A 17017-nucleotide genomic window follows, 5' to 3' on the forward strand; every position below is an offset into this window, starting at 1 on the left:
AAAGAGGGCCTTTTGTGGAAACACTATTCACTTCTCAGGTTAAGAAATACGCACCACCACTGGGCCCCGCAATTGGGGTCGGAGTGGCTGGAGAGCTCCCAAACAGAGAGGGACCTGGGGGTGCTGATCGACAGCCACCTGAATATGAGCCAGCAGTGTGCCCAGGTGGCCAAGAAGGCCAATGGCATCCTGGCCTGCATTAGGAATAGCGTGGCCAGCAGGAGCAGGGAGGTCATTGTGCCCCTGTACTTTGCATTGGTTAGGCCACACCTTGAGTACTGTGTCCAGTTCTGGGCCCCTCAGTTTAAGAAGGACATCGAAACACTTGAAGGTGCCCAGAGAAGGGCAACAAGGCTGGGGAGAGGCCTTGAGCACAAGCCCTATGAGGAGAGGCTGAGGGAGCTGGGATTGTTTAGCCTGGAGAAGAGGAGGCTCAGGGGTGACCTCATTGCCCTCTACAACTACCTGAAAGGTGGTTGTAGCCAGGAAGGGGTTGGTCTCTTCTCCCAGGCAACCAGCCCCAGAACAAGGGGACACAGTCTCAAGCTGTGCCAGGGGAGGTTTAGACTCGAGGTGAGGAGGAAGTTCTTCACCGAGCGAGTCATTCGTCATTGGAACAGGCTGCCCAGGGAGGTGGTTGAGTCATCGTCCCTGGAGACGTTCAAGAGGAGATTGGGCGTGGCACTTGGTGCCATGGTCTAGTCATGGGGTCTGTGTTGATAGGTTGGACTCGATGATCCTCGAGGTCCTTTCCAACCTAAGTTATACTGTGATACTCATAAAGGGTAGTCCGAAATACTCAGCCTTCATTTAATTCATTCAGTCAATGAACAACTACAAACTGTAAAATTAGAGATTTTCCTAAAAGTACAGAAGCCAAAGAACTAAAGACATCAAATTCTTGCCTGATGCAACTATTTAGGGATGGGGTTTTTTCCTACAGTAGTCTTAGAACTGGTTAAGTAGACTGCACAATTCTTTTAGTGCAGTCATGAGCTCAGAAGCTAGATAAGAGATCCAACCAAGACATGTTTATCTACTGTACCTACTAAATTATTCAATGGGAATCATTTCCTGCTTGATGCACAACACAAAAAGATCAGTGTGATGCCAAGGCCATCCAGGCTGAGAGCAGTAAAGAAATGGCAACCTATTGTTCAAATAAGTATTTGCCTGTTATAAATGCAGACACAGGGATGGGTTCAAAACCTCCATAAATCATACAGGCAGAAGTCATCTCCACTTTGAAGAGGAAGCTGTAAGCCTTTACAGCTGTAAGCCTTTACTTAGTGGGCTTCAGTGTTGCTCTTTACTTGCTGGAAACAGGTTCAAACACCTCCAGAAAGTCACGGGAGTTTACTCCTCTACTTACCTGAAAGAGGGGACAGGTATAAGAAATCCCTGAATTACAGTTTGATTTCAGGTAATACAAAACCTTTAGAAGCTCTTAGAGCTCTGTGAGGTACCAGACAGCTTTACCAACTATGAGCTCTCAAATGTCTGCCAGCATGAATTAACTGTAATCCAAGAACCTTTGCTGTTTTCTTTCATCAACTCATTCCTTAACAAAGCAAAGCTGCAGAGTAGATTTTTAGTCTCCACAAAACAAATTATAGAAGAAACAGGATTACACATACCTTAATAACAGTCTTTGCCTTCTTACCTCTTTAGGCATACAGTACAAGATAGAAGAATAGGAAACTACACTAAATTATAGACTTCCTCATTTTAAAGTGAATTACTGCAAGCAGGGTTTGTATGAATTCTATATTGTCTAGGGAACAATCAGAATATGACCAAAACATATACAGGTGGGAAAATGCACATCTTTATTTCCTTCACATAACAGTAGAAAGATAAAAAAGGGTAATCATCATGTAAATAGCTTGTGACCAAGTAACTGAAGAATGATAAAGGGAAAACAAGGGCTTTGGGGGGAAACTTCACAAGATAAGCACTTTAGGCTACATATTTTCATAATTCACTAAGAAAAAAAAAATAATCTTACAAGTTAGAGAATAAAATTAAGACAAAGTTTAAAACAACAGCTTTATTGTCCTTCCACAGAACAAACTATTAAGTGAGATAGGAAGGCCCTTAATGTTCCACGCCTCCCAGCTGTCAGTAGAGTCTTACATATTTTACATGGAAAAGCAGTTCTTATTTCTACAATGGCTTTTCAGTGATTTTTTTCTTTTCATTGTGATTATGATGTTTTCATTAAGTGACTTCTCCTACATTAACAGAAATAGATACAGAGCTGTAGTACTACATACAAGATACTCAGAAGAACTTAGAATCTAACAGTGGAATCAAAATGTAATTTTGGTTGTTAAAAATGTTTATGAGTTTTGCAAGCACAAAGGAAAGACAGAACAAAAAAACAACCCACACTTTCAGTGTTCTCACATATATTTTATATGAACAGTGTTTGTGCTTATTGAAAAAAACAAACAAAAAGCTCCCTCCTAACTTTTTTATTTACCTTATGTAAAATGCAGCTTTATCTTCTACACCCACAGCTAACAGAAAAATAAGTAGCAGCATGTTAAGTGTCAGAGGGACTGAAAACTTAACAATGAGTCAGGACAAACTGGGGGATGGACAGTATGCAACCAATTATCAGAGAGCCTTAAGATCAACTAAGAACATTTTTTCCACTGAAGTGGAAAGAGCATTGTATGCTGAGAATATCAGGCAAAACTGATCTATAGTCAAGAAAAGAAAAAAATCCCCAAACAAAAACCCCCAAACCAACAAAGCAAGCAAAGGGAAAAAATAAAACACCCAAACAAGCAAACAACCACCAAAAAAAATAGGCAACCAACCTCCCCCACCACACACCACCACCACCCCCAAACCACAGAACTTAAGTAGTGCAGTTCAGTATTGAAGATGGAACAGAAAATAGAATGCTAACTGGCATGGGATGAAGAGAAAATAACATTGTATTAAATCTACCAACAATGTAAAAAAAAAACACACCACAAATTTACTACTGTTGATTATTAAAAAGGTTGCCAAAAGTAGGTCAGAAATTTAGAGGCTTAAACAATAGGTAATGCCATAAAAATAAGGGTGACATTGTGGCCATTTTCTCAAGTGACTAGTTGAGTGACTTCAGTTTCTTCCTTTTGCCTAGTGGTATATTCTATGCAGCTTATATGTGTTGGGAAAAAACCTTTAAATTCAATACATAAGTACCAAAAATTGCTGGAGAAAATAGTAAGGAATAATAAATTCTAACACAAAGACTAAAATGTATGCCTTTAAGCCAATCTTTTTCAATATCAACCAATTTGTTCAAGAAGAGGTCTGCAAAAAATGGCTATATTAGACACAGGAACTCACACACCATGTGTTTCTACATTAATAATAAGTCTTCAGTACAGACAGTTAAGAAAGACTTAGCTAACTCAAAGATATCTGGAAGAACTGAAATAGAATTCAGCACAACATTTGCGGATGACACCAAGCTGGGGGCAGGTGTTGATCTGTTAGAAGGTAGGAGAGCTCTGCAGAGGGACCTTGATAGGCTGGACAGATGGGCAGAGTCCAACGGCATGAGATTTAACACATCCAAGTGCCGGGTTCTGCACATTGGCCACAACAACCCCATGCAGTGCTACAGACTGGGGACAGAGTGGCTGGAGTGTGGCCAAGCAGAGAGGGACCTGGGGGTACTGGTTGACAGTAGGCTGAACATGAGCCAGCAGTGTGCCCAAGTGGCCAAAAAGGCCAATGGCATCCTGGCCTGTATCAGGAACAGCGTGGCCAGCAGGAGCAGGGAGGTCATTCTGCCCGTGTACACTGCACTGGTTAGGCCGCACCGCGAGTACTGTGCCCAGTTCTGGGCCCCTCAATTCATAAGATGGTGAGTTACTCAATGTGTCCAGAGAAGGGCAACAAAGTGGGTGAGGGACCTAGAGCACAAGCCCTATGAGGAGAGGCTGAGGGAGCTGGGGTTGTTTAGCCTGGAGAAGAGGAGGCACAGGGGAGACCTTATTGCCATCTACAACTACCTGAAGGGAGGTTGTAGCCAGGCAGGGGCTGGTCTCTTCTCCCAGGCAAGCAGCACCAGAACAAGAGGACACAGTCTCAAGCTGCACCTGGGGAGGTTTAGGCTGGATGGTAGGAAGACATTCTTCACAGAAAGAGTGACTGGCCATTGGAATGGGCTGCCTGGGGAGGTGGTAGAGCACCATCCCTGGAAGTGTTTAAAGTAAGACTGCATGAGGCGCTTAGTGTCATGGTTTAGCTGATTAGATGGTGTTGGGTGATAGGTTGGACTTGACAATCTCAAAAGTCTTTTCCAACCTGCTTAATTCTGTGATTTCCAGTAAAACAAGTACAGGAGTACAGGAGTGAAAAGGAATTCCTGAAATCAGTTTAAAATCTATTTTGTTCTCTTGCAAGTAGGAAATACCATAACATTAATTAAACTTTATGATAAAGACTTAATTATTAAGCAGCATGAGAACTTCCACTTTTCATTGTGCATGCTATCCAGATTTTGTATATCAATATGAAGTAAGACAAAGAAAGCAGCCAACAATGTTCATCTTAAAAGACACTAGAGTTCATGACCCCAATCAGTGATTAAGGACTATAGTTAGCATTCAAACACAATAATGTGAAGAGCAATGTCCTAATGAATTTCCACCTATAAAAATCCTATAGCTGCATGGACCTTTTATCAACAAAATAGTAAAACCTCAGAAAGAAACCATAAAAAAATTCTTCAATGTGAAGATGCTGGCATTTGATCTTACATAAATATAATGATCTAAATTTATGCTCTTCACCTAGGCTCCCTTGATAGAAAAAAAGAACCTTGAAAAAGGTACTTTCATTTCTGAATGGACTGAAAGGTCCTTGGGAAACCTTTATTTCTCCCACGTAACAAGTGATGGAGTCTCAATGACTAGATTGGGAAGCAGCATGATCTTAGGACTATGCTGTATCAGAGGCAGACTCCTCTCTTTGTATCTTGTCCCACCCAAATTAACTAAAATAAAAGCAAACCTGGGGGGAACAAAATAGTGGTCCATCTCATTCAACTCATCCTGTGACTATATGACTGATGAGCCAACAGGGGAAGAGAGAGAAGAGGAAAATCATGTGGTCAGAGGTAGGCAGAGGAATCAGGAAGAATGATCACTGTTTCAGGTTGCCACTTCACTACTAGATCAACTTAATCTTACAACAGGCCATGTTCTCAGATTGGGAGAGCTAACTTTCAGAGAGTTGAAGTAAAATAAAAGCCATTAAAAGACTGCAATCAAAACCAAAGAAAAGGCTAATTATTAACCCACCAAAAGGATCAAAATCAATACAATCATACAGTAAGAAATTAGCAACTTACAGTTCAGCTTGTGGGATAAAAAGGAAAAAGGTAAATTTGAATAGAATAGAATAGACCAGACCAGGTTGGAAGAGACCTTCAAGATCATCACATCCAACCTATCAACCAATCCAACCCACCTAATCAACTAAACCATGGTACCAAGCACCCTATCAAGTCTCCTCCTGAGCACCTCCAGTGATGGTGACTCCACCACCTCCCTGGGCAGCCCATTCCAATGGCCAATCACTCTCTCTATAAAGAATTTCTTCCTAACATCCAGTCTGAACCTCTCCTGATACACCCTGAGACTGTGTCCTCTTGTTCTGGTCCTGGCTGCCTGGGAGAAGAGACCAACCTCTGCCTGTCTATAACCTCCCTTCAGGTAGTTGTAGACAGCAATAAGGTCACCCCTGAGTCTCCTCTTCTCCAGGCTAAGCAGCCCCAGCTCCCTCAGCCTCTCCTCATAGGGCTTGTGTTCCAAACCTCTCACCAACTTCGTTGCCCTTCTCTGGACACATTCCAGCATGTCAACATCCTTCCTAAACTGAGGGGCCCAGAACTGGACACAGTTCTCAAGGTGTGGCCTAACCAGTGCAGCGTACAGGGGAAGAATCACCTCCCTGCTCCTGCAGTAACAGCAATGCATCAGCTGGGAAAAGCACTGGATATCCTTGTAAGTACACCACCATCTCAGAGACCATAAAAGCACGCGAGAGCTACGGGCAACAACACAAATGAAAAGATGACAGGCAGCCTCAGTCACAGTAATAACATGACTTTATGACCCAGAGGTAAGAAATTAAAATATCAATATACCAATATTAATACTTTTTGTGCAGCTTTCTATATCATGAAGAGAGAGCAAAGAATTGTGCACTCCTGATTTATAAAACTAAACATAATAAAAATGTATCTCTCTCTATATCCATGACACCAACGGATACAGCCTTCTGAAATTTCCAACTTCAACAAGGCTACTTCATTCTAAACCTTCTAAAACAGGTTTTGAGGCAAACACCTGCACCACAGTATTTGGCAAAAAAGTAACCACTGGAAGAAGAATAAAATGATGATACAAAATGAAGTGATACAGAAGACTATTTTCAACCATACAAATACATGTAGTAAAAATCTTCAGAATATGTATTTTTAAAGGGTGTTTCCTAACCTTTACAGAACAATATATAATGTACATGAAATGTGTTTAACAGAATAAGCAACAACTTTTAGAGAGGAAAATATGCATGAAACTGTATGGCTGACAGGTCAGCTATTCATTTTCAAACAATACAATTGAAACAGGATGAAAACCACACGATAACACACTTCTATAAAGTTTCATACAGACAGCTAAGACAACTGTATTCGCTTAACTCTTTTTCTACATACGCAACTAACACTCTTTACAGGAGCAGCAGGCATTCACATCTGAAGGATTACACATTTTACACAGACTATGCAGTTTATATTTGTTAATACAATTTGTTACCACATACCCATGTATCTGCATGAACAGGCCTGATGTTGCTGAGAAGCACCTCTTCGTAATTCCCGTAATCACAGAATTTAACAACGGCAGTTGTCCCGGAAGAATGGAGAGCTTCGATTTCTGCCCGGTAGAACTTGAAAACAGAAATTTTCAAGGTCATCAAATACTCCCTGAAATCCCACAAACACCTTAAAAACTACCTCTTTAAATGAAAAGTGTCCACATACACCTGTGTGTATATATATATATATAGATGTAGATATGTGTGTTTATGTATTTTTAGCTTGAGTCAGTACTGTGTTTTGAGTAAGATTTGTAGCAGATACATTAAAGTTTCATATGGCAGACTGCAAGGACACAGTAAAGTGTATTTAGAATACCCATTGAGAAAATATGCAGCTTATGGATTGAACATTGTTTTGATTTCTCTGAAAATAAAACAAATTTCATCACTAACAATTGTTATGTACAGAGATGTGCTACTCTAAGACTTAAAACACATTTACCAGTAAGTGCCTAACAGCCACATATACTGTGCGTGGTAATGTACATGTTAATGTACACCTAATTTAACACCTAATATTATAAAAACATTATTAAAATGCCTCTTAAAAAAATCCCCTTCCTAAACATGAAGCTAGATTTTTTTTCCTTACATTCATGTGCATACACATCAGCTTTCTGGAAGATACTCACTTCTTACTGAACACAAAGAACTCACTGCCTCCTAACATGGTTAAGCCTAGTACTGTATTGTGTCATCACATTTCAAATTGTCCTACCTGTCAGTAGCAGCAGCAGTTATTCTAACTGCAAAAAACAAACCCATAACCCTCAAACCCCCATCTCCACAGCCCATGGAAATGTTTTTTTTCAGGTGACAGTCTGGAATTACCCCATATCTATTTATTTTGCAGATTTCATACTTTACAACATTTCAAAAAACCTATCTCACAGTAATGCGTTCTGCAATATGCTGTCACACTTCACACTGAACCACCCATCCAAACTACAGGAAAAAATGAACATCTTGATAAAATAAGCAATAAAGAAAAAGACAATGGGGTCATCACAATTTATTCAAAGAACTGTATTTAAGGTGGTTCTCAGGAAAGGTCAAAAACTGGAGAAACTAGACAAAAAGAGTGAGAGAAACTCCTGTACAGAGAATAAATCTGAAACTATTATGAAAGCAGCCTAAAACATCTTTTACAAAGGAGATAATGAAAGGTTTTTCTTGCAGCAAGACACTTGCTAGTAAGAAACACAGCTAAAAAGTATTTAAACTTATAAAAACCAGTGAAACAAAGCTATCATGCAGCATAATTTATTGATGGAATTCATTATCTAGCTAATAGCCTACTCATGAAAACAAAGAAAAAGCCTTTTTCTATTTCCTTTCTGTAAAGGCTGAAAGAACAAGAGGGATTTTTTTTTCATAGTCCTGTTTCTGCAGACTCTGGTCTCCCCTATTAACAGCAAAAGTTGCATGCTGGCTTACTCTAGTAAAAGGCATCACACATAAACCATTACAGACTATTCTGATAGCACAGCATCACAGAATTGCCATCCTATTCTTGTTCCTTCAAAAAGAATATGGACATCTAATATCCATGTTCATCCCTTCAAATTTTCCACACCGAAGTCAAATGCTTCAGTGTGGAGCTCAGCCCTCCTAAACTCCACTTAAAAGCATTTAGAAGTTTCATCTAAGTGGCATATCTAATTTTAGAAAAATAGAACTAGAAGCTGGCCAAGCAGCACACTGCACACCTAGCAACAAAGCACTAGCATGCTAAGTCTCCCACGGGTACAGAAGAAAACACAGAAGGTACAATTTGAGGTACTTCTCATCGCAAAGGCATACCTTGTTGTCTTCCCAGTAAAGAGCAAAGCATTCATCCCCTGGTCTCCAACTTTTTCCATACTCCACGTGAACTGATGGTTCTAGTATTTTCTCTGGTTTGATGGGCCCTGATCTCCTTTTGGGACCAGTGTTGTAATACAACATTTTATCATCGAAAGCTGGGATCGCAGTGGGTCCTGATGATTTGATGGGTCCTACTCGTCTTCCTTTCTGGTGATGCTCAGTATCTCCATTCGGTACAGCATTAAAGTTATCAGTTCTGCTAGGATTTTGGTAATCATTATTAACACCAAAATGCTGCTCACTTTTTACCATAAAGGCCTCGCTACTTATTGTTCGTGCCTTCCTGTCGCAGAAATGTTCAGAATTGTGTATTTGGTTTTCCCTTTTCCCACGTTTCTGGTTATTGTTGTCTGCAATATCTTGAGCAGCGGAATTCTCCTTGAACTCTGTGAAACATACCCCTTTTCCTGCTCTGTTTTGCATGTTGTTATCCCTCTTTTTGAAAGTCATCTCACTCTGGTGAGTAGCTAGGGGATAACCCATATCCTTTGGCCTATCATTTCTAGGATAATGTCTGTCACTTTTATTTTTGTCATCTGTCCAGTGTTCTAAAGAGTTGTGCCTTTCAGGACCTCTGCTTCTTGGTAACCCACCACTTTCCAAGGCCTGCCGTGAGTTTTGGATATCCTTTTGAAAACGAGGGGGTTTCTCATTCCTGGGCTGTCTCATGTCATTGCGAGAAATGTGTCTTGAATGATTCTCTTTGATGCCATTCTGTTCTGTATTCATAACTTTGGGCTGTACCTGATGCGGTGGGTGAAACTGCAATTTCGGTTCTACAAAGAAAAAAAATATTTCAATTATTAATATGTTTCAGAAATACTAAAACATCATAGAAATAGTGCTTCAGATCCTGACAAAGGAGCAGTGTTATTTAGAAAAGCATTCAATGTTTACCTTTTGTGATACACAAATTGATCAGTACACAGAAAATTTAGCAGAGACACTTGAACTGTAATTCCTAGTTATTGGAAAACATACACTACTCTGGACTGTACTCAGAACCAAACCACCTACCAGTATGAGATGTGGCAATGCCAGCGACAAGCAGTGTGAGCAATCTGGCAGTGCAGGCCTAGAGCCTGACATAGTGGTAGGCCATGCTCAGCATAAGTGCAGAGCCAGCTAGCAGTGGAGCAAAACAGTGCTGTGCCTGCAGCATGTAACTAAACCAGGACACTGGTAGCTATAAACACAGAAAGTTATCTTGGGACAACAGGACATGCACCTGCATCAACAATCTTGCGTGTCATTAGTAGTTGGACCAATAATCTATAATAGTGTGATGTGTGGTCACTCATAGGGAACCAATGAAGCCATGCCAACAAGGCTCTCCGAGTTATATAAGTTGTAGAAGTTCCCCTGATATGCACTTCTGTCTTTCCTTTTCCCTTCTTCTTCTTTGCTTTACTTTACTGTGCTATACTTCCACCATAGGCCTACAATACTGGAACAATACTCGATCATATTGGTCAGCTGTATTGACTCCAATCTCCGTCCCGTGAATGAATAAACCTTTATTTAGAATAAACCAAACCAGGTTGGAAGAGACCTTCAAGACCATCGCGTTCAACCCATCAACCAATCCAACCCACCCAAACAGCTAACCCATGGCACCAAGCATCCCATCAAGTCTCCTCCTGAACACCTCCAATGACGGCGACTCCACCACCTCCCTGGGCAGCCCATTCCAATGGGCAATCACTCTTTCTGTATAGAACTTCTTCCTAACATCCAACCTGAACCTCCCCTGAGATCCATGAGATAAATCCATGAGATCCATGAGAGAAATCCATGAGATAAATCCATGAGATAAACTTAATGGATTTCCAGGAATCAGGAACTCACTTGAATAAGAGCCATTTAGAACAGAAAAACAGAATTCCAACATGGAGGAAAAAAAAAAGGGGGGGGGGGGGGAGGAAATGAGAGGAAAAAAGGAATACTTTTAATCTGACTGAAAGCTTTCTGTAAAAATACTTTGTTAACAGCTCTTCAGCATCAAAGACAAAAGGCAAGAAATAGAAGTGATAAAATGTACAGAGCAGACAAAACGTAGATAGTGGGAAGAGCAATAAAGCCCAGAACTCTGGAGACTGACCAACGAGCCAGAACAAGAACTGCTTAAGTATTACCTTTGAGATATTCAACCAGAACTCTAACCAATTAAACAGGAAAATGGCAACTAAACAGGCTCAAGGTTAACACATGGGCCAGGTCAATTTCTGCACACGATCACTGCAGCCCATCTCATCTCCTAATTAATGGAACAAATTCATTAGAGTGATTCATGTCTGTATAAGCAATTTCTCAGGTGGGTGTCTGCATTCTCTTGTCTGTGATCATTCATGGCAGAAGGCTATGTATGCACTGTTGTGCACAAGTCTGGTGTGCATGCAGAGGCCAGTGGGACCATGCACTTCAGGTCTCTGCTCCTCAGCCCTGAATACATTCCTATGGTAAGGAAAAACTAAGAACTTCAGTTTACTGCTCTGTTACTATGAGAAACAACGGATGCTGCTACCTGAAAATAAATGTATGCATTTTCATAATTACTACACAGCAAGAGCTAAAAAGCCCTATGAGGAGAGACTGAGGGAGCTGGGGCTGCTTAGCCTGGAGAGGAGGAGACTCAGGGGTGAACTTATTGCTCTCTACAACTACCTGAAGGGAGGTTGTAGCCAGGCGGGGGCTGGTCTCTTCTCCCAGACAACCAGCACCAGAACAAAAGGACACAGTCTTAAACTGTGCCAGGGCAGGTTTAGGCTGGATGTTAGGAAGAAGTTCTTCATAGAAAGAGAGATTGGCCATTGGAATGTGCTGCTCAGGGAGGTGGTGGAGTCACCATCCCTGGAGGCGTTTATGGAGGAGACTGAATGGGGCGCTTGGTTGCATGGTCTAGTTGATTAGGTGGTGTTGGATGATAGGTTGGACGCAATGAACTTGAACATTGCTTCCAAACCTGGTTTGTTTTATTCCTGAGCTGAGTAGTCACCTCAGTGTCTAGTAGACAACCAGGACTCTCTACAACTGCAAGAACGACCCCCTAAGTATGTAGAGTAGTTATAATACTTTAAAGCCTTGAGGAAAAACAGAAGTATACACATATTCTTCTATAATTGGAAGAAGTTTACTGACATTCATGTTCAATGTCATAGCAGATAAGTCTTTTTAGCTATTGTCTGGGCACAGGAATGAAAACAGATGGTTTTACTAGACAGCAAAAAAATAACAACCGGTATGTAATATATCTCCAAGCGACCTACTTCTGTCACACAGCTGCAAATTGTCTTTCTTCCCTTCTTCCACCTCTTTTGACCTGCTTTCCAAAAGAGTTACAAGCACTCTCACATAAGAGAATGTTTGGTCTTTAGCTAGGAAATATTTATCTTTAAAATCCAGAAAGAAATAATTCAGAACTCAAATGCTATTCGCCTACTTACAAGAATTACCTGTAAATTAGGGTATTAAGAAGATTCACTTGAGTTATAACCCACTATTCTACAAACCATGAAGATTCAAAACAAATTGCTAGGAAAAACTAGCAAAAAAAAAACTAGCAACATGTTTAAACACTGGCATGAATAGCTCCACCCAGAACTAAGAAGTTGGAAAAAAATTCCTACTATCTGCTCTTTTCAGGCAAGAGAAATTTTAGCAGTATGTGGCTTATCTATTTAGCAACAAATTTCTAATAGATTAATTGCAACAGTAAGACTACTAGATAATGAAATTAATTATTTCTACCAACATAATGTGATCATTATATAAGAGGGACAAGTTGATTTGAAGTGTGTTGAAACTTTCAAGTTACAGATTTTCTTTGGAATAATATGGGAAAATGAAACTAATTGTCAGCATGGAAAGAGACTAGGCACCTCCAGTACTGTGTCTAGTTCTGGGCCCCTCAGTTTAGCAAAGATGTTGACTTACTGTAACATGCCCAGAGAAGGGCAACAAAGTTGGTGAGGGGTTTGGAACACAAGCCCTATGAGGAGAGGCTGATGGAGCTGGGGTTGCTTAGCCTGGAGAAGAGGAGACTCAGGGGTGACCTTATCACTCTCTACAACTACCTGAAGGGAGGTTGTAGCCTGGCGGGGGCTGGTCTCTTCTCCCAGACAACCAGCACCAGAACAAGAGGACACAGTCTCAGGCTGCACCAGGGGAGGTTCAAACTGGATGTTAGGAGGAAGTTCTATACAGAGAGAGTGATTGTCCATTGGAATGGGCTGCCCAGGGAGGTGGTGGAGTCACCATCATTGGAGATGTTCAGGAGGAGACTTGATAGGGTGCTTGGTGCCATGGTTTGGTTGTTTAGGTGGGTTGGATTGGTTGATGGGTTGGACGTGATGATCTTGAAGGTCTCTTCCAAACTATTCTATTCTATTCTTCTAGCTCTATTTAGTGTAACACACAAAAACTGCTCACAAAACACCTGACATTTTTCTACTCTAACTTGAAGAGATAAAAAAAAAAAAAATCTGTTAAAATGATGTATTCTATGAAGATGAATTTATTGGGCTAAAAGCCTACAACATGCAACAGCACTGAGTGAGCAGGACATGTTAACCCATTGTTTAAAAATGCAAGCACAACCCCTCTAGAAATAGAAACTAACTGTGCATGTTACTTTGTCAACAAGGGTTAAAAAAGGCCTAGAGATGAGAACATTGCAGGTTATTCAAGGCAGACAGCAGAAATTCATGGTCGTCATAAAAACTGAAGCAAATTTCAAGAAATCTAATACCTCTTTAACAGAAAAAGTTAAGTGATGAGGAACATTACCCAGAAATTGTCTACTGTGTCCACTATACCTTAAGGGAGGTTGTAGACAGGCAGAGGTTGGTCTCTTCTTCCAGGCAACCAGCACCAGAACAAAAGGACAGTCTCAGGCTGTGCCAGGGGACATTTAGGCTGGAGGAAGTTTTACACAGAGAGAGTGATTGCCCATTGGAATGGGCTGCCCGGGGAGGTGGTGGAGTCACCATTACTGGAGGTGTTCAGGAGGAGACTTGATAAGGTGCTTGGTTGCATGGTTTGGTGGATTAGGTGGTGTTGGATGATAGGTTGGACATGATGATCTTGAAGGTCTCTTCCAACCTGGTCTGGTCTGGTCTGGTCTATTCTATTCTATTCTATTCCTTACTGCTTCTACTTCTTGCTCCACCTCCAAAAAAAAAAAATAATTAGCTAATGTTCCCAGAGAAATACTGGTTCCTACAGGGCAGTAACAACAAGATTTGGTAAGCTATTCTGTCAAACTGTGAGACACATCAGCTTAGTCATCATCACTGTAACTGTCTTCTACTGGGTAGTTTTAAGATGACAACTTGTGTTTCTCAGTTTGAAACCATCACTCAGTTATTTCACTCATTTTAACTTTGAAAGATGATTAAAAACAGAAAGCAGTGAGAAGTATCTGGTGAGAGGCTAGAAAAGCCCAGTCCACACAGCTAACAGGGCTGATGGAGAAAATACACAAGTTATTTCTCATAAGTAACTATTGGGAAAGCAAATTTTTGTAGCTCTCCAAAGGCACAATATTATACAGCAGTTAGAAGCTGAGTATAGAAAGTTCAGATTATTACTTTTTTTAAAAGCTGATCTTTAATTTCTGAAACTATTAGAGTAGAATTAGTTTACCACTTTTAAATCAAAACTGCATGTCTCAATCTGTATTTCAGTCAAAGCCTAACTGTCAAAGCAAGAACCAGAGACTACAGCCAATGACTTCCTCCCATCTGAAGTAGACCTATTAGCAGACTAGGCATGCATGCATCTCCCGTGATCCCATTAATGTAGTTCATTGCACAGGAGGTTCAGTTCAACAGGAAAAGCATTAAACATCCACCCAGGAACAGTTTATTTCTTGGGAGGACTGAAGAGGCAACTCTGGGCAATCTGAAACTGAAAAGGTTTTGGCCTTGTGTGTCCTAACTAATGCTCTAAAAAAAAGCAATGCTATAGAATTATTCAGGTTGGAAAAGACTCCTGGGATCATCAAGTCCAACCATTGACTCTATAAAGTTCACCCCTAAACCATGTCCCTGTGCACCAGATCTGAATGACCTTTAAACACATCCAGGGGTGGTGACTCAACCACCTCCCTGGGCAGCCTGTTCCAATGTCTGACTACTCTTTCTGTGAAAAAAAATATCCTAAACCTACTGTGTTGGAGTTTGAGACCATTCCCTCTTGTTCTGTCACTAATTACCTGTGAGAAGAGACCAACACCAACCTCTCTACAACCTCCCTTCATGAAGTTGTAGGAAATGCTGAGGTCTCCCCTCAGCCTCCTCTTCTTTAAGTTGAGCAGCCCCAGCTCCTTCAGTAACTCTTCATAAGATTTATTCTCCAGGCCCATCGAAAGCTTTGTTGCCCTCCTCTGCACTCACTCCAGCACCTCCACATCTCTCTTGTATTGAGGATCCCAAAACTGAACGCAATATTCAAGGTGTAGCCTCACCAGAGCTGAGTACAAGGGGACAATCACCTCCCTACTCCTGCTGGACACAGCATCTCTGATACAAGCCAGGATGCCATTGGCTTTCTTGGCCACCTGGGCACACTGCTGGCTCATATTCAGCAATTGTTGATTGGAACCCACAGGTCTCTCTCTGCCAGAAGGCTTTCCAGCCATACTTCCCAAAGCCTGTAGCACTGCAAGGGGTATGTTTCTCACCACCTACCGCATTTAGTAACAAATAAATTATTTTAAAAGTTGATCTTTGCTTGAGTATTTCAAAGACACAGATGTCTGCCAAAAGCTTTTGTGGCTTTGAAACCTGACCAGATGGAAGCACTAGTCTGTTCTCAATCCCTAAGAACCAAAAAGAGAAAAAATATCTGAAACATGTCTCGTTCTCAGCATTTTGTTGCTTATTCCTCCATACTACAGTCAAAGCTCTTGCTGTTTTGTTCTCACTAAGAATCCTTGTGTTTACTTATTTAACCCGGCAAAGATGGATGAATTGTTCCTCATAACAAAAGAAAAACAAGATGATGATTAATGGAGAAAATCTTCTGTGTTTGGCAGCAGAAATAATCCAAGGGTAAGCAAAGGCAGCTAGTTGACAGCAATTTTGTTTACTATTTATCTCTTGCAGTCAGCAGGTTTCTCCTGACAACTAAAACTCCAACTACTTAATTCCAACAGAGAAACACTCATTGCCAACCAATCAGAGTTTGACATAAATAAATAAATGTGCAGTATAATAAAACTATGGTTTGGTTTAATTTCTTGTAGTTCACTTAAATAAAAGTATGTGTAGTATAGGCTATGTTTTCACAGTATCACAGTGTCACCAAGGTTGGAAGAGACCTCAAGGATCACCGAGTCCAACCTGTCACCACAGACCTCATGACTAGACCATGGCACCAAGTGCCACGTCCAGTCTCCTCTTGAACACCTCCAGGGATGGTGACTCCACCACCTCCCCAGGCAGCACATTCCAATGACTAATGACTCTCTCAGTGAAGAACTTTCTCCTCACCTCAAGCCTAAACTTCCCCTGGCGCAGCTTGAGACTGTGTCCCCGTGTACTGGTGCTGGTTGCCTGGAAGAAGAGACCAACCCCTTCCTGGCTACAACCATCCTTCAGGTAGTTTTACAATTAAAGAACTCACAGAGATTGTGGAGTAAGGTATTCAATACTTTTAACAATGTAATTACTTAAGACAGATGAAATATATCAACTTCACAAGACACCACTGGCAGGGCAAAAGATTATGATCTTACTATTTTATAAGTAATTCATACCTCTTAAAAAAAAAAAAAATTAAAAACCAACCAAGCCCACAAACAATAAAAAGCTTACTGTGCTGTCTTATCCTGGCCTGCATCAGGAACAGTATGGCCAGCAGGAACAGGGAGGTGATTCTGCCCCTGTACACTGCACTGGTTAGGCCACACCTCAAGTACTGTGTCCAGTTCTGGGCCCCTCAGTTTAGCAAAGATGTTGACTTGCTGGAGCGAGTCCAGAGAAGGGCAACGAAGTTGGTGAGGGGCTTGGAACACAAGCCCTATGAGGAGAGGCTGAGGGAGCTGGGGTTGCTTAGCCTGAAGGAGACTCAGGGGTGACCTTATTGCTCTCTACAACTACTTTAAGGGAGGTTGTAAACAGACAGAGATTGGTCTCTTCTCCCAGGCAACCAGCACCAGAACAAAAGGACACAGTCTCAGGCTGCACCAGGGGAGGTTTAGGCTGGAGGTTAGGAGGAAGTTTTACACTGAGAGAATGATTGCCTGTTG

At 41.2% G+C, this 17017-nt stretch overlaps 1 protein-coding gene across 1 annotated transcript in view; it reads right to left on the reverse strand.

Annotated features, from left to right (window-relative positions):
* The window catches only part of TDRD3 (tudor domain containing 3), a 139298-nt gene that overhangs the window by 26218 nt on the left and 96063 nt on the right, over nucleotides 1-17017 (reverse strand). The window contains exons 11-12 of the mRNA XM_068158907.1: nucleotides 8704-9542; nucleotides 6844-6969 (exon numbers count right to left, since the gene is read on the reverse strand). Of these exons, the coding sequence (XP_068015008.1) occupies nucleotides 6844-6969; nucleotides 8704-9542 (965 nt within the window). The remainder of the gene's footprint in view (nucleotides 1-6843; nucleotides 6970-8703; nucleotides 9543-17017) is intronic.

Source organism: Melanerpes formicivorus, unplaced genomic scaffold (assembly GCF_026170545.1).
Source record: "Melanerpes formicivorus ecotype bairdi unplaced genomic scaffold, bMelFor1.0.p_v2 SCAF_44, whole genome shotgun sequence".
In the NCBI taxonomy this organism is placed as follows: Eukaryota; Metazoa; Chordata; class Aves; order Piciformes; family Picidae; genus Melanerpes; species Melanerpes formicivorus.